Raw genomic sequence first — 18,698 nt, 5'->3', positions numbered from 1 at the left:
CTCAAGATGACCCCAATATTTATGAAAATACCATGGTATTTACTGGTATGTTGAACAGTAAACTGATCAAAGCTGTTTTGATTATATAATGGTTTGCACTTATATTTAATGGTTAGATTTTTTTTTCTTCTGAAATCAGGCCAATTTAAGAAAAATATTTTTAGAGAAAGATTCAAAGCACTTGGGTATCATCTCATGTCTGTGTGTTACAAGTGTGAGTGTGTGAACAAAATAAACACGACAGTCGTTTTCAAAATCTTTTGATCTATATAATTGACACAAGGAGTTTTCTCTTTCTTTTTAAAGAACATACAACAACAATGGACAGATCAGTTTCTTCAAAATGTTCTACTTTCAACCTTAAACAAAAACTCCCCATTATTGTTCATTTAAAAACAAACTAACAAAAATAATGAAATATATACCAGAATGCATTTTTCCCCCATCTCAGCACATTTTGACAATATCAGCAACATTCATCAGTAAGGAGAAAGTGACAGTGCCACCATTACGCCATTGCACCTCCAGGTGGGACTGTTTTCCTGACCTGGAGTCAGACCACTAACTGTCAAAGATTTAACAAATGTGCTAAAGACAGTTGAGACTGATTTCAAAGCATATCACTCTACAGATAGTTAGTGAATTGTGCGACGGCACGGGTCTTTTTCTTCAACCACATCTGATCCAATTGATCAACAAAACAATCCATAACACTGCCTGTGGGATATTTCTCTGTCATCGACCCCTGATCATGCGGACGTGGCCGTGTGCGTCATGCAAAGTGCAGCATTTCTAACTGTAAGAGTAGGGCTGTTGTTGATCCAGTCAGATCTGTCCACCACTGTATATAGTGGCTGAAACTGCAGCATTTTCTCTGCAGTGCTAATGGCAACCTTAATCCTCATTCAGGACAGTTACATCACTTCCTGTAACCTCTACAAACGCAAAGTTCATTAATAGGGCGGAACAAAATTCGCTCTTCTCAGGTTTGGTCAAAATGCGTCATTCTCTCTTAGGCCTGAAACTCTATGCAAGTAGGAGAACGCAAATGTTTCTAGTTATGCTCAGTTTCACGTTGCTTTTTGAAATAAGTTTTAATACATAGTTCAGACTCTAAGCAAACACTGATTGGCCAATCAGAAGTACTTCCTAATCCACGTAACCATATATATCGTACCCTAACCTGTGATCGGCATGCTGCACGATTATAAAAGCTTCTGTCATCACTTATTTCCCCCAGCACCACCTGTAGAGATCTACCATTTTTTTTGCAGCAGCCTGCCCTATTGTTTGTTATTTTGACTTAGCTGAACAAATTATTGTATTTGGTCAGCAGCAGGGTAGCAGATCTACACCAAAATCAGGCATATGTATATTTCATGCCCCATGCAAATTAATGCTGATTGAAATAATCCACTCTGAGAGTTGTCAGGACGGAAATGTATTTAATAATGTAAGAGAAGCAAACTGTTGATCTACTATCATGGCGGAGCAACAGTTTGAAGTGAATTCTAGCTGAGCAAGCAAGTTTAAGTAAGTCAAACTCTCAACATGTTTATAGCTATAGCTACCTGGACACGCAAATACCCAAAGGTAACTCTATTACCCCCTTTAGTAAGGTGTGCTATGGCTACACCGCACGAACAAACACATATTAGTATGCATGATGGCATGTTATTTGCATTTACATACTTGCATAGAGTATGATTCTTTCCTAAAACTGACAGACTTTCATTGGTAAAAGTTACGCAACATCGTTTTTCACATCAACATTGTGTCAGTTCAATAAACAATCCAACTTGTCCGCTAATGAAGGGCAGGGTGTGGGGCTGGGAAATATTTGAGACACACAAAATGTGACTCACTGAACTAATCTGATCTGACATGGATGCAGCATGTATTGAGTACACGTGTAGTTTCGTATTGTGAGTTCTTACGATGCTTTCTCTGAAGTACACTCACACATAACACACAGATCTCTATGAGGTTTGAATCAATATCAAATTAACAATGTCCAGAAACCCCTCCACATCCCTCTGGTTTCGTGTCTTTCATTCTCCGGCTTGTCTTCTCGGAGATGACGGTCATTATATATCTGTCCCACTGATTAGAGCACATTGTTTCGTAAAATGTGCTCGTCTCTTTCTTATTGCTGGTGCATTAACGTTTCATTCCATATATTGCTCTAGTGCCTTTGAGGGTCTTCAAGGATATACTGAAAATGTGACTGTGGTTAGTAGACCTTTATTTACATCCAGAGTAAATACATGTAGGGTTTTCTTTAGGATGGCCCCCGGAACCCATTTGTGAAGCGGAGTGCGGAAATTGTTACAATAAATGAGAGAGAGAGAGAGAGAGAGAGAGAGAGAGAGAGAGAGAGAGAGAGAGAGAGAGAGAGAGAGAGAGAGAGAGAGAGAGAGAGAGAGAGAGAGAGAGAGAAGAGAGAGAGAAAGAAAGAAAGAAAGAAAGAAAAAAAGAAAGAAAGAAAGAAAGAAAGAAAGAAAGAGAGCTTTAAAACAGAGGAGAACACGCGGTTCTTTCATTTGCTTTTGTCGAGTGTTGAAGGACATTCTCAAGCTTTGAGACATCTTATCTTTAAGGGTCTTAATTAATAAATAAATGTAACCTAAAATAATTTTTGAATGAGAAAAAACGGCATGTTTTGTTTGTTGGGGTGGATTTTCATAACTATTGTTATATATATCATTGAAGCATTCTCAGAGACCTTTTCACCACAGACATAAAGACAAGCAAAAGACCAGCTCTAGGGGTGTCATATATCAAATAAGAGACAAAAAAGTACACAGATCTAAGAATATTATTCCATGGTGTTCTTATTCAAGACAAAAAAAGCGATGCATTCGCCAATTTCCGTTGATGTTTGCATGTTTGTTTTGGCAATGTGACTAACCCCGCCCCTCCACAACCCAACCCAGTCCTGTACTCAGTCCCCGTTGGTGGAAATGCCTGTCAATTATCGCCTAAGCAGGACTGTGGCCAATGAGAGAAGGTAGAGGCTGACGCAAGGAAGGTTCTGGCTGCTTCTTCCATTCACCACCTTCTTGATCCCCGGCTGATAGTCGTACACTTTGGGTTTTTCCGTTTTTGGAGCAGTTAAACGTGGACCATGGGAACATTGATCATCGACACACATTCCACTTCCTGAACCGCTGATATCATCACCTAAAGATGAGAAAACAACGAGCTAAAGTGGGACAGAGTTCAGGAACGTTCTACAGAAATGACCAGGGTTGGAGAGTAACTAAATAAAAGTAGCAACGCTTTTAAAGTTAACTACATTTTTGGAACCTGAGTTTCTAAAATTAGTTTTGAATTTGATTCATTTTAGTGAATCAGTTCATTTTAATGAACCTTTAATGAAAACGATAACACTTTACAATAAGGTCTTATTTGTTAACACTAGTTAATGTACTAACTAACATGAACTAACCATGAGCAATACATTTCTTACTGTATTAGTTAATCTTTGTTAACGTTAGTTAATAGAAATACAGCTGTTTATTGTTTGTTCATGTCAGTACACAGTGCATTAACTTATGTTAACAAATACAACTTTGGATTTTAAAAATGTATTAGTAAATGTTGAAATGAACATGAAAACAAATGTATAAATGGTGTAGAAGTGCAGTTCATTATTAGTTCATGTTAACTAATGTAGTTAACTAATATTAACCAATGAAACCTTATTGTAAAGTGTTACCAAAAAAACAAATCACACTGTCAATGACCAGTCGTCAGTCAATTAGTATCCCTTCTTTTGTAGCAAAATAAGTAGTTTTCAGTTCTGTTAAATTAGGATTTTTTTTATGTATTAGACAATACTTACTGGTGTCTTGGAAGTCCACATCATTTCCATTGACGGCATACTTCAGTCGGTTGATCATTATCTTAAGCTGCATGATCTGTTTGCGTACAGTCATGTCTGGTTTAGTGATGTCGATCTCCACCTCAGGATTATTGATCTGACTGGCCAACCCATCTCCCATCACTTCAGGCAGATACCTGACAGAACACGACGCAATAAGAAAGCAGCATGCAATCATTAACAGGCAACATCGAAGACAGACTAAAATCTGAGTACACATTTTTCCATTGCTGATCATTTCTGTGCTTCCCAGCTTTTAAAAAGCTACAGCCTGTGTACTATAAAACGCTATTAAATAATCTACAGAGAGCCATCTTGTAGTCACTGTACAAGACAGTACAGCTGTGCAACACAGTGTGTGTTTCTATTAAAACTGAGGTTGATTGAGCTGTTCATGTGCATTTACCTGTCAACATTCATTCCATTCCAACATCTGTCTACATCACTCGGTCCAGACTCACGATCCACACACATTTTTCTGGGCAAATGGACCCAGTATTGCATCATATCCCTCAGCATTCTGGACACATCGGATAACTGAGAGAAAGAAAATGTGATCTCACAAATATGGCATACGGCAACGAAAAAACAATTATAATTACAAATAATAAAATAAATAACACTTCTGGTATTGTTTATGCATTTACAAAATTATTCTAATTTAGATTATGCTAACATTAATCATTTAGCATATTGTTGAGCCTGCAGTTCACTGTAATATTAACTCTATAAAACCTACTGTATCCTATTTGATACACAAATTTGTAAGGCCTCTAAATTATTACCATGATCAAAACATTGCAGAAAAACCTGTTGTACGCAATAAACTACATGTCTTCTGTCATCTGATGTATAGTTCATACTTTTTTAGCAAGTATTTTTAAATTATTCTTAAAAGGTCCACATTCAGGTTGTGGTACACGTCTTTTTACTGTGAAATCTTTACTGATCTTTATAAAGTAAAAGTAAAAATAACTTTTATATTGTAGTAATATTTCAAGATTAACACTACCTGGACTGAAGCAACTTTACTTGATTATCCATATATATATGGAGGGAAAATGGATATTTATAGGCATTTTATGTACGTGCTATACTGTTAAAGATTTAATTGATTTACATTACAGCTACTGTATCAGAATTTAATCTTACTTTTCAGCTATATTAACTATTAACTATATTAAAGGTTGTATCAGTGATTTCTGGCCCAAAAATAAATGTCTAATCTTTCCTAACGATCCGCTAGCTGCCCGCCCCATAAGCATGCCGTCCAAAAACCGCGTCTCTGTAGGCAGCGTAGGCTCTGAGATTTGCACACAAAAACAAATGGGTACAACCACCACTCAAAACCAAAATAAACAGTGTTCCAACCAATCACTGACAGGGGCGGGTGTTGCTCCGATTTCGCGTCCAGCCGTGCACGAGCGGAAAACCTCACAACACCCGCCCCTGTCAGTGATTGGTTGGAAAACTTTATTTTGGTTTTGAGTGGTGGTTGTACACATTTGTTTTTGTGTGCAGATCTCAGAGCCTAGGCTGCCTACAGAGACGCGGTTTTTGGACGGCATGCTTATGGGGCGAGCAGCTAGCGGATCATTAGGAAAGATTAGACATTTATTTTTGGGCCTGAAATCACTGATACAACCTTTAACTGCACCAATTTGACTATATTTGAGCCTCTGAACTTTTTTCACAAATATATATATATTTTTTTTTTAATAAATAACTGTTTTTTTCCTCATTGAGTTTGAACTTCATATTCTCCAATATAATACCATATGAACCATAAAATACCTATCAAATATTGTACTCAACGAAAAACATATGAAAACTTTTATTTATTTTAAAATATTTATATAAATTTTTTACAAATTAGATTTTTCTTATTATTATTTTACATGTCAGGCTTTACAGGTAAAAAAAAAAAAAAGACCGTTTTTTAAATGAAACTTTTGTGACATTTTGTTCTATGAACAATTTTGTTACTGTGATGGGCAGCCACTTTATGTTCAATGTAAAGTCTGGGTCCTGGAGCAAAAACTGCTACAGTACACCATCTAAACACACTCACCAGTTTCTCCAACTGGGCTCCTGGGGTGCTGCTGACTTCTTCTGCTGTGTTTCTCCCTCGCTTGATCTGGTCCTCAGTGACGGAGCTCTGAGCAGGAGAACCACATGCCTGAAGCACCTGAAGAACAACAAATCATGGCATTGGTTTTGGCACAGTGTTCGGATTAACTTTGGTTCAAGATATATTAATGAATTCATGATACCATATAAAAGGTTAAGTTTGTTAAGTTCAGCACTGACCTTATTGTTGAATGTGTTGCGGTTGTCTTGCATGTAGAGAATAGCTTCAGCAATGCGTTTTGGTAGAGACAGAACCACCGAATCCACACTGTAAGGCCGACTCAGTTTGTCAACCACCTCCAGCATAGCATCTACACACAAACACAGAGTCTTTATATCATGTTGACATGTTGACAACGGACCAACTACAAGGTAAATCACAATATTATAAACTTTGATTTGAAGCAAAAAAAGTATTTGAAAATAGTACACAAAGACAAAGGTTAAAGACTGTGTACTTAATGGCTTTAATAATGGGAATAACTACAATCCCATGAAACATTGCAAATGTCAATCGAATAAAAATAATAAATTATTAATTTAAATGTAGGGTAGGTGATTTGTTTCAAAACCATTTTTTTGTAAGTTTGGTTGAAATTCTCTTCACATCCTGATAGCAATAACCACGTCAAGTGGTCTAAATGTATTTATATGTATATATATCATCTGTGGAAGGCGTAGGAAAGTGTTCATCCAATCATTGAATCTGGTCCGAATGTAATGATATGATGTCCTAGCACACCTTTTACAGTTCCTCCTGAACCAAACAAGTTTAAGCTGCATTAAAGCCATAACAACTGTAATTTGGAAGGGATGACGTTATACTCGGAACGGTTTGTGACTCGAATTTATGCATTTCAATAGCAACACTATTAATGCCAAAAATAATCCGCACTAGTCAGGTGGTACAGGTCAGCTCTTTTTAAGTTGTTTATGTTCATTGTAATGTTATGTGCTTTGAGACATAAGTTAATTTAACACCTCTCTCGTGACGCTTTGCAAACTCTGCTGTGTGTGTTTTGAAGAAGGCATGACTTTGGAGACGCTCTAAAGGGCTTTCAAAGCAAACTTGCTATTGCTAGCCATTTCAAAAATTGCCTACCCTACCTTTAAATTTGCTGTATTGACACTGACTCATTTGCAGTGCTTCATGGGAGAGAGCGTTTATATGCACTTACAGTCTTATGGACTTACAATGGCTGCCGCGTGTGCATGTTCGTTAAGTCTACAAGACCGTGGGGAGTCCCATTTGTTATTTTAGGTTTCAGAAGTGTGTCCGCAAGCGCCCCAATTTGCCCAAAATTTTTTGCATATCCTGATTTTGCTGAATTAGACACATTCAACATATTTTGTTGAAAAATGTTTTATCCTAACCCTATCCCTACCCCTAAACCAAACCCTACCCATAAGTTATCCCTAAAATCAGAGGGAAATGATCGGCTGAATAACACTGATGTAGAAGCACCTAACCCTGGTTGTAAGACTAAACTTGGCATAAATTATAAACTTGTCCCTCAAATCTGATTGGTTGATTGGAATGTTGATACAGGATCAACAAAGAAGTTGATCCAGGAACATGTTCTACTTGGTGAAATCAGGTTCTGCAGCGAGCTCCAGACAGTAAAAGAGGCGTTACATCACAAAAAGGCGGACTCATAAGAAGACTGCAAGTGTTTAGGGTGCCATTTGAGACTTATAAGGGTCTATCTTGACCCCACCCACCTGCCAGGTTCCTCCACTCAGAGTCCAGATCCGCTTGATTAGCAAGGCAGCCCTTCATGACATTCTTACAGTAGTTTGAGCAGGGCTTGGCAATGGTAACGCCGCTACAGTGAGGACAGTACGTCAGCTTCATGACGGCACGCACACATTCAGTGCTCAAAGACACCTGCAAGAAAGAGACAAAGAAATGAAAGAACAGCGGAAGCATATCTATACTGACTCTGAAAATGCCCTGAATTGTTTTGTGTCACACATAATGAATAAAATTGATAATTACAATCCACAAATAAGTCTTTTTCAGTTCCTACAGTTTCCCATGAGGTCCAAGGATATGGGGTGATACATGTTTGTGTTGCAAAATTTCATGCTTCTCTACAGATAGTTTCTGAGAGTAACCTCATGAGGTCAGACATCTTTCACAATATTCCCACTTCTAATCAGAAACCTCGACCCTTCTGATGTCAAAGCATGGGATTTATTCAGGGCCCCTTAGGGAGAAGTAGTGCAACTCGGAAAGGAAAGAAAAACTTGACATTTGCTTGTATAGATATTTAAATTAATCTATTTTCATGGATATTAAAAGGCAAAACTAGTTTTTGTTTAGGTGTAAATTTAAATACAGTCAGCATGACATTTTGTTTCTGTACATGTAACTGTATTCGTTCTATCCAAATTGCATTAGGCTGCATTAAACATTGGGGCAGCTGTGCCATGCAACTTTGACACATTTTTACAAAGCTGAATGTCAGTAACTGTATATTGCAATGACTTATGTGAAGCAACCGGTTCTGAACAATCTTTAATCAAAACCTTCCAAGCGACCAGATGAAACACTTGCAATCACATGCGCTCCTTTTATTATCAACTCTTGAGTCATTCAGAAAGTGATGCGAATAAATTTGTATTTCATTGAAAATTATACTTTTAAATTCAAATGGAAACAGACAAGTAACCCCAGATGACATCAGCGCAGTTCATGCTGGGCTGCAGTTCTGTCATGCAGGATGTGTTCAGCCTGATAAAAGTGGAACCCATGGTCCATTATATTAAACCTGGATGAAAAGTAGATGCTAGGAGACGAGCAACAGTCAATTCTGCTGTGGCTTCGTCGGAAGAGCAAAAATAAACAGCGTAAATGGCAATATTGTGTCTAAAATTAACTTTTTGTTTGTTGAACTGAAGTAATGTGACTGGGAAAGGCGCCACGTGGGTAGCTGATTCGCTTCGCTCTAGATATTAATATGCACATATACTTCACTTTAAAGTGAAATCCGGCAGCATCAAGGGAGGCAGCATTTTTATCACCGGTTGAGATATAAATAACTGGACTGGACTGAGGTAAAAAGACTTGATTCAGACTCCTACACACCTTACACACGAACACACACACACACACACACACACACACACACACACACACACACACACACACACACACACACACACACACACACACACACACACACACACACACACACACACACACACACACACACACACACACACACACACACACCCTTCAGGAAGACCTGGCAGTGCTTGATACCTGAAGGATGACTCAAGCACTCTTTAATGAGGAGAGAAGAGAAGAACGAGAAAAATAAGATGAGATAGGAATATAGAGAATAGACAAATGGAGTGAATGTGAGAAGGATGTGTAAAGATGCACAGGAACAAGTTGAGGGAGGATAATATGGCACATTAAATCCTCTGAGCACTCGTGATTCATCAGATCAGAGCATGAAGAGAGAGTTTGCTGCCCAGTATACGGCTCAGATTCAGTTCTGATACTGGACCCACATTTGGACTTCAGCCTCGGGGACTTCAGTGAAATGCCAGGCTGGACATTCAGCAATCTCAAGATAGTGATTCAAAAATTATTTAAAAATTTTATGAATCAAATTAATTGATTGAACCAGTTTGCAAATGTGTTATTTGCTCATTTGCAGTGCTTGAAGTGGGGGGGAAAAGGTGCCGGTACTCTCTTGCACTGGCAAATCATAACATTTTTCTACTGTGAAAAACAAAACTTGGAGATATTGCTGGTACAACAACAATTTATTGTTATTTATTAACAACATAAATGTATTTAAACAAGTCGTGTGTGTGTGTGTGTGTGTGTGTCTATGTGTGTGTGCGTGTGTGTGTGTGTGTGTGTGTGTGTGTGTGTGTGTGTGTGTGTGTGTGTGTGTGTGTGTGTGTGTGTGTGTGTGTGTGTGTGTGTGAGAGAGAGAAAACGGAACTCCTCCAAGTCTGCAAGTCCAAAAATACATTTATGGTGAGATAATATACATTTTATTTAATTAAATGCATTTATGGTAAGATTATTATATTTTCATGTCAATCTGTGTTCATTTTGACCACGAACCATGCGCTGTAACTTTAATTCAGCACGTGCAGCACAGCAGAAATAGACTCGGTGTGGAAACGATCTCTGCACTGCTGTATAGGCTACACACCGCTCCTGGAACGGATCACCGGAGCGCATCCGCGTGCAGTGTGAACGCTCTAACCTGTTAATACGGGTGCTGAAAAAATATGCACCACATACGCACTGCAAACGGAGTCTATGTGAAACGGGCTTGACACTGACGCTTTTTCTGTCAGTGGTAGAGTACCGGGTACATGCGAGAAGTAGCGGTACGCAAGAAAAAGTGCAGAACGCTTAAGAGTAAAATGTAGAAGTGCCGGTACTGCGTACCGGTGAGTACAGCCCCACTTCGAGCACTGCTCATTTGATTGGTCTGGGCATTTCATACCCTCTCAGGAAAAAAAGGTACAAAAGCTGTCACCTTAAATAAATTATCTCATAATTTACTCACCCTCAAACCATCCTAGGTGTATATGGCTTTCGTCTTTCAGCCGAACACATTTGGAGTTATATAAAATGATATCATGGCTCTTCCCAGCTTTGTAAGGGACCGTTCTGTATTTATGGAAAGGGCCACCGGAGGAAAATAGGGGAGGGTCCTGTCTTTTTATTCTTTGTTGAGGGGAGGGTCATTCAACTTTTTTTAGTCTAGGGGGAGGGTCACCCAACTTTTGTATTCATGAAAACAGCAAAATTTCAAAGTGGCTTTTCTTTTCTATGTAGCTTTATGTAGCTCTCTCAGTCTCGGTCCCCCTATCAGATGGGTCTGACCCAACAAAAATCCAGTTTGGCGCTGTCTGACAGTGCGCGCGCACTTCAGTACGCACTCAGAAAAAGTGCATCATTTACAGAACGCCAATGAAATGTTAACCGGCATAGCTTTAAAGCACGAGCAAATAATGAACTTTTGTGATTGCGAATAAGTGCAGTGTCCTGTGAATGTAACTCTACCGCGGCATTAACATGTGATATGAATGTACGTTGAGTGTATTGGGACTGAGGCGCCAGAACTGCAGCTGATAGAATGTGGGCTGTACGATACTACCATATTTTAGTTTCCATTCTTATTGTGTTTCCACAACAATGTTAGTGAGTAAATCTACTGAAATTGCCACAATAACAGTGGAGTGTGATGTGTTAGATGTAGGGCTACCACATTTTTAAATTACTATTAGAATTATTTTAAGTTAACATAAAATACGTAGACCTACAAGAAAAAAAATAGTTGAGAATAAATTCTTTAAAATTGGGCAATTCCAGCGTTATGGATGTGACATTTGCAGTCAAAACTTGAAATATAAATTATCAGAAAATGCATTTAATACTGAATCTGTTTATATATCCATATCCCTTAATGAAGGAGTCAAGACATTAGAAAAATATCAGTCTACGCATGCGTTTTATATTTAATATGAGCGAAATACACATGTGACGTGACACAACAAATCTTTAACTTTTAGGTGGCAAAATATTTTTTAATAATTCTAAGAATTAGGCTACACTGCGCAAAACAAAAGTAGGCTAATAACCGGATGAAGAAGGGTCGGAACATAAAATATTATTTTTTACTTTATTTTTCGTGTTCGCATTTATGAGGAAAAAAACAATGTTACGGACGTGACAGTTCTCCGTTATGGACATGACCGCTCTGAAAGCGACTTCAGAAAGCATAAAGCCTTTCTTTAAAGTAAATTTCATTTTTTATTAATTGTATCTTAATTTTAATTAATGTTTCATCAACCAATTGCCTGGATTCAATAAATAAGAAGTAAATATAGTAAAAAAATAGATTCTCATGACACGGAGTCGCCGGCGCGTGAACTCTCGTCTCATAAATGAACCGAAACTCAGCGTATAATGTACTTGCCTCACAGACTTGAGAAATATATAGAAAGCTTGATGTCTACTTTTAAACAGAACATTTAAAAACGAAAAAGAGACTGCTCTCTGCTTATGTAATCCGTATGAAATCTGCATTTCTCTCTGGCGCGTTACTGTGAAGATCGCGAGTCAGCATCGTTAACTTCATCTTGCAGCCGACACACTGACACAGAAAAAACTTGTTTATTAATAAACAATTAAAATCTCTCCTTGCTATATTTGACATATTCATAATCATTACTTTTGCCGGTTCTTTGTGGCAGCTTTAAGATACTTTATTGGGAGCGCCGCCACCCTTGTTACATGAACACGTTACCACTGCATCAGCACCGAAAATCTAAAAATCTAAAATCTAAATCTAATATAAAAAATTATGATACGAACCGAATTGTAGGTTTGGTCTATCGTTACAGCCTTAGTAAGATGAGAAAGCAGGAGTTTAGTTGTTTGTCATGGTTGTAAAAAAAACAATGGCTATCTGAACATCTTTGAAAGCCCAGGGGAGGGTCATGCCTTTTTTCACAATCATTTTGGAGGGTCATAGAAAAATGTATTTCTGGCGAAGGGAGGGTGAAGTCTTTTTTGACTACAGATTTCAAAACTCCTCCGGTGGCCCCTTAAATAAATAACGAACAGTCCCTAATATCATTGAATATCGTCAGAGTTTTTGAAGCTCTAAAACTCTCTAGACTCTCTCGTGAAACGTTTCCAGAAGCCAGTGATAATAGTTTATAAAGTTTTAAATATGATATAATATTATATTTATAACATAAATTTAAATAAAATATTTTGCTTACAAAAACCCATCACTTCGCTTTAGAATGCATTTATTAACCTACTGGAGCCGTATGGATTACTTATGATGGATTATGATGGATGGATGTGGTTTTTGGAGCTTCAAACACTATTCAATGCCATTACAAAGTTGGGAAAAGCCAGGATATAATTTAATATAACTATGATTGTGTTCGGCTGAAAGAAGAAAGTCGTATCATGGCAAAACCATGTCTGCTGTAAAAACAAGGATGAGTTGCATACGACTAGTGAACTATGCTTAAAGCACAAAAATTACATATTTCTCTAACTGCAACACTGTTATGTAACTCCACATCTGGTATAAAATAGGCGATGAGTGAGATTTGGTCACTGTCAATATGATGCATAACTGTCAATATGCCTATATAATGAGAATGTAAATGTACATTTTTGGATGAGCTTGTTCATATAATCATATTTCAAGGATATATAAGTGCCTGCTTACCTCACATTTGTGACAATACTTAGAGCATCCCTCCTTCACCTTTATTTTTTACCTCCTATATTATTTATTATTACTAAATTCGGTAACACTTTAGAATAATGGTCCATCATTAATAAGTAACTATGCAGGAGGTAATGCAGGACTAATTAGTAGTTCTACATTAACACTGCAGGTACTACTTTTAACTAATATGGAAATAAGCTTAACCAATCAGTAAGTAATATCGAATTTAGGACTAAGATAGTTCCTTATTAGGTAATCAATAATTTACTTAATGAGATTGGCATAATTAAGAACTAATAGGTAATTATGACAAATTAAAAATAATTACTGATTAATTACTAATCACAACATTAACGTGTCTGAGACGTTATCAATTGTGTTTTTTTTTACTCTCAACATGGTCATAAAATGCACCACTAATTATTTAAGTGTTACCTAGTCACTATTCAGGAACTACTAGTGATCTGGACCATTATTTTAAAGTGAAAAAGTTAGGACCATTCTTTTTTTAAGTGTAAATATCTTTTTCACTTTAAAATAATGGTCCAGATCAATAGTAGTTCTTGAAGATTGTCTTTTTTTACTCAGAAAATGGTAATAAAATGAATCACTAATTACTCAAGTATCTAGTCACTCTTCAAGGACTACTAGTGATCTGGACCATTATTTTAAATTAAAAATGTGTTTATTTCATATGTTTTTCACTTTAAAATAATGTTCCAGATCACTAGTAGTTCCTGCATACTTAGAATAAGTAACACTTGAGTAATTAGTGATGCATTTTATGACCATATTTAGAGTAAAAATTATGACTGATTACGTCTCAGATACTGAAGATACACAATAATGTTCTTTATACCTAATTTGCCAGTTAGTTAATAGTTATTAATGAGGCTATTCTCATTAAGTAATTATTGATAGAAACTATCTTCTAAATTTTGATATTACTTACCGATTAGTTAAGCTTGTTTTTATTAGTTAATAGTAGCTGAAGTGTAAATGTAGTACTACTCATTAGTCCTGCATTACTTCCTGCATAGTTACCTTTTAATGACAAACCATTATTGTAAAGTGCTACCCTAAATTCTTTATCTATTATGTTTTTGCTTTAGCTCAAGGGGAGATCTAAGTCCTTGAGCAGAGTCTCATATTTAATGTGTAAGTAAAGTATTTTAGTGTGACAGTATATGACATGTTAATCTCAATTAGACTGAACTGGAACACATGAGAATAACTGAATTATTAATGTGGAACTGTCTGGAGGAACCAAATTCACAGAAATGAGTCATACTTTCCAAACATTACTAATTTGTTCCCAAAGATTCTGAACATTGTAGGTTTAAGATTTTAAACCACTGAAAAAAAGACCGCAGATGGAGGAAAGAATGGTGTGAGACGAGCTCATCCGTCATGTACAGATCAGTTTGAGTTAAAGCAACACCAAGGAACTTTTCCTCTGCGGTCGCCCTACAGGTTGGAAGCGGAATTGTCCATTACCGCTGTCGTAAATAATTTAGCCTACCGCAGCCTACTGTCGCACGCGCTCGCTGTTTATCCAGCACCGGCTTTGGAATCAACAATGGCCACAGACAAGGTAGAGTATGATGCATGATTTTATGAAAGACATCACAAACGAAGAAAAACTATGTATGCCGTAAAGCAGTCGAATTTTGTAGTTCTTTTTGTGCTCCGGTTACTACCCGAAACCCGAAGTTACATAGTGCCAGTAAAAGTGATACAGAACATGTCAGGCTATGGCAGACGTGTCATTTAACCTACTGTATTGTAAGTCGATGTACCATCACAAGGGTCTTGGAAATATATTATGAAGGTTGAAAAACTACATAGTGTTACTTTAAATATCCATGTCTCTCAAAACCAAGCACTCACAGAATCTCTAGGCCTGTATTTTACTTGCCATCTAGTGGGGGTGTAACAATACCCTCATGTCATGAATCGATACATATCACAAAACTGAACTCACAATACAATATTATTGTGATACTCCAAGACATATGATAAAAGGTTAACAAAAAATGTACTTGATTAAAATGCTAAATTTGACATTACATTGTGGGTGTAAATAAATAGGCTTGGACTTAGTGCTGGAAACCCAATGCGCAGGATAATGGTGACACCAGAATAAAAATATTCATGATTCTGAAGCTGAAAATACAGAATTATTTTAGACGAATATGCTTGTACTTTGTCACTAGGTATATTTAAAATAATGTAGGCCACTTTTTTACTGGTAACATCAGACATTTGGCATTATCAGGACCCACAAATATCCCCCCATTGCATTATTATATATTATATTCAAAATGATATAAAGTAGTCCAATGTAGTACTGACACTAAAACTTTTTTTCTCACACAGTAATTTTTATTTTGGGTGAACTATTCACAAAATATAAATTGTCACTATCCACATTATAGGCTATTGATGCATTTTTGTATTGCGATATATTGTTACACCCCTACCATCTAACCTCTGCATCATAATTAGAACTACATGGGACATATGCCAGAATCTATTTGGGACAAAAATCCCAAAACAAAGGGCTTAATAGAATTAGTGGTTTAGCTAATGCTACTATAGCTAGATGTTAATGTCGGCAACAGTATCTAATGTAATCCTTTTATCTGTTCCCATATTATCGCCTCATGTTATTAATTTCAGCACTGAATCAGACACCCCAGTGAGCAGATTACACACGTATCACTGATTCCTGATAATTAGAAGGAACTGCTGGAATATGTGTCAGGGAAACACAAACAGACCACAGTGAATCTGATCAAGAGCTTTGGAGTAACAAATCAGAAACCAACTGAAACATTTTTGGAACATTTTTCTTGGACAGAAATTAAAAATTGTTGGACCAAACCTCCCTCACCAAAAGTAGTCAGAGTAGTCCAGAATAAATTTGACTTAATTAAGCTTAAATGGTCTACTGTCATATCTGTTTATCTAAAGTGGTTGAGGAAGTAGGCTGTTTGCATGGAAAACCCCTTTAAATCAAGCTGAGGGCATGCCATTGGGCAACGAATGTTGTTAAAAACTGTTTCCTATGAGATACAAAGTTATCTTTCTAACTTTAGTAGAAGTGGGCTTTACTAAAGTTGAGATGTTTGGCTGATTTTTCTGAACCTGTTCTTTTGAAAAGTTCATTCATGTTATCACATATTCCCAGACATCACATGACATTTTATGAGCAGTTAATACAGGTTTAAACAGGGTTGTTGGTCTGGACAAATGTAGTACTATTAATATTACTGTTTTGATTGTACTTTACTTCAGTTTTTTTTTAAAAAAACAAGAAGTCTCTTATGCTTATAAAGGCTGAACTTATTTGATAAAAAAAATACAATAAAACAGTAATATAGTAAAAATCTATTCAAATTTAAAAATAACTATTTTAATACATTTTAAAATGCAGTTTATTCCTGTGATGACAAAGCTGAATTTCAGCTACATGATCCCTCAAGAAATATTTGTAATGCGTTGTTTTAGTGTTAAGAAATTTTGTGGAAATCGTTTGGAAATTTTTGTTTGAATCCATCTATTTGATTAATAAACAGTACAGCATTTATTTGAAATTATTTTTATTTGTAAGTCTTATGTCACTTTTGACCAGTTTAATGCATACCACACACACACACACACACACACACACACACACACACACACACACACACACACACACACACACACACACACACGTGTGCGTGTGTGTGTGTGTGTGTGTGTGTGTGTGTGTGTGTGTGTGTGCATATCTTGTGAGTGAGAAGATTCTACACTTTATAGGCTTTTCATTAGTAACTACTGTAAGAATCATGGGAACAAACTAGTAATGACTCAAGTGTTACTAAATACTTCTATGGGAATTACTAATCATTTGGATCCGTATTCTAAAGTGAAGATCATGGGAACTAACTAGTAATGACTCAAGTGTTACTATACTTCTAAAGAAATTTTCTAAAAGTATACTAAAGTTCACCAAAAATCTCAAACGCTTGAAATGACTTTTGTGTTTGGTTGCACAAATCATGACTAGATCATGTAGTAACACTTGAGTCATTACTAGTTAGTTCCCATGATCTTCACGTTAAAATACGGATCCAAATAATTAGTAATTCCCATAAAAGTATGAAGTATGACTTTCATCTGTGCACTATTACTTCCTAATTTGTAATCAGAGTTTCTTTTTAGTTAATAGTAGTTACTAGATTTTTAATAAACTTTTTCAGTAGTTCTCTGGGAAGCATTAAAAAAATAGTATTTATTGATTAGTTAATAGTGAACTTCCACTTTCATCTGTGCGCTATTACTTACTAGTTCGTTAATCAGAGTTTCTTGTTAGTTAATAATAGTTACTAGATTGTTAATATTGTGTTACTCATTGGTTCTTGTATAGTCATTCATTAACAAAGGAACCGTATTCTAAAGTGTTACCGAAATCTCTAATGCTCACCAAGGCTGCCTTATTTGATGAAAAGTATAGTAAAAACTGTAATATTGTGAACAATTATTACAATTTACACAAAAACCTAAAATTCTCGGGACAGCAGCATTTTTGATCTTAAAACAGGGCTTTACTTGTAAAACACCGAAATTACCCTTTAATATTTCATGAAAGTTGAATAGATCAATAGAAAGCATTTTCTTTAAAGAAAAGAAAATTAGAAATCTTTTGTAACATTATAAATGTCTTAAATGTCACTTTTGATCATTTTAATGAGCTCTTGCTGAATAAAAGTAAACATTTCTTTCCAAAAGAAAAAAAAATGTGTTGACCCCAAACTTTTGAATAGTGGTGTATTCTCTGAAAAGAAGTCTTAATATCTGTTGCAATTTCTCAAATACAATTGATCTTATTTAATGATGTTTAGTGAATGTGCTTGTTTTCCTGCAGTGAAATTAGCAATGTTAATACACACATCACAACTGACATTGATCCATTCTCTCATATAGCTTTCTGCATTCAATGGACCCTTAAAGCCAAAACAATTGAATCATGATGCCTTGTTTCCACATTCCCAGCTGTGATGGATCTGCGTTTGACAGCAGAAGGCCTGATCCTGTGAGGTCCACTGTGTTTGCCTGCTCTAGATTTTTCGCCTAGGCTCATCCTATCCCACAAAAGCCCTGGGCCCGTATTCATAAAGAATCTTAATGCAAAGAGTAGCTCCTAGTGACAAAATTCTAAGAAAATTCTTAGAAATGTGGGCGTTTACTCTTAAAATTAAAGAAAAAATCCTAGTAAAGAAAATAGTAATTCAGAAAGCATCTTAACCCTTAAAAGAGGTCTTAAGGTCAAAATTGTTAGGAGCACGGATGAGGACTTTTAAGGGGCTTAAGAGTTTCTTTAGCAGAGGAGAAAATGGCAGAAAGACGAAGAGGGAGAAGAAATGCATTGCAGACAATAGATGACAGTGAGTTAA

General features: G+C 36.4%; 1 protein-coding gene across 1 annotated transcript in view; it reads right to left on the bottom strand.

Moving 5' to 3' along the window:
* Positions 1 to 247: 247 nt before the first annotated feature.
* Positions 248 to 18,698, bottom strand: part of gpc1b (glypican 1b) — a 91,796-nt gene continuing 73,345 nt past the window's right edge. The window contains exons 4-9 of the mRNA XM_077221930.1: positions 7,739 to 7,904; positions 6,197 to 6,327; positions 5,958 to 6,074; positions 4,293 to 4,423; positions 3,848 to 4,023; positions 248 to 3,183 (exon numbers count right to left, since the gene is read on the bottom strand). Coding sequence (XP_077078045.1) covers positions 2,975 to 3,183; positions 3,848 to 4,023; positions 4,293 to 4,423; positions 5,958 to 6,074; positions 6,197 to 6,327; positions 7,739 to 7,904 — 930 coding nt within the window. The 3' untranslated portion in view covers positions 248 to 2,974. The remainder of the gene's footprint in view (positions 3,184 to 3,847; positions 4,024 to 4,292; positions 4,424 to 5,957; positions 6,075 to 6,196; positions 6,328 to 7,738; positions 7,905 to 18,698) is intronic.

Source organism: Siphateles boraxobius, unplaced genomic scaffold, assembly GCF_051911475.1.
Source record: "Siphateles boraxobius isolate OS27281-9 unplaced genomic scaffold, OSU_SipBor_1 86, whole genome shotgun sequence".
Taxonomy (NCBI): Eukaryota; Metazoa; Chordata; class Actinopteri; order Cypriniformes; family Leuciscidae; genus Siphateles; species Siphateles boraxobius.
This window is presented reverse-complemented; position numbering and strand designations above follow the sequence as displayed.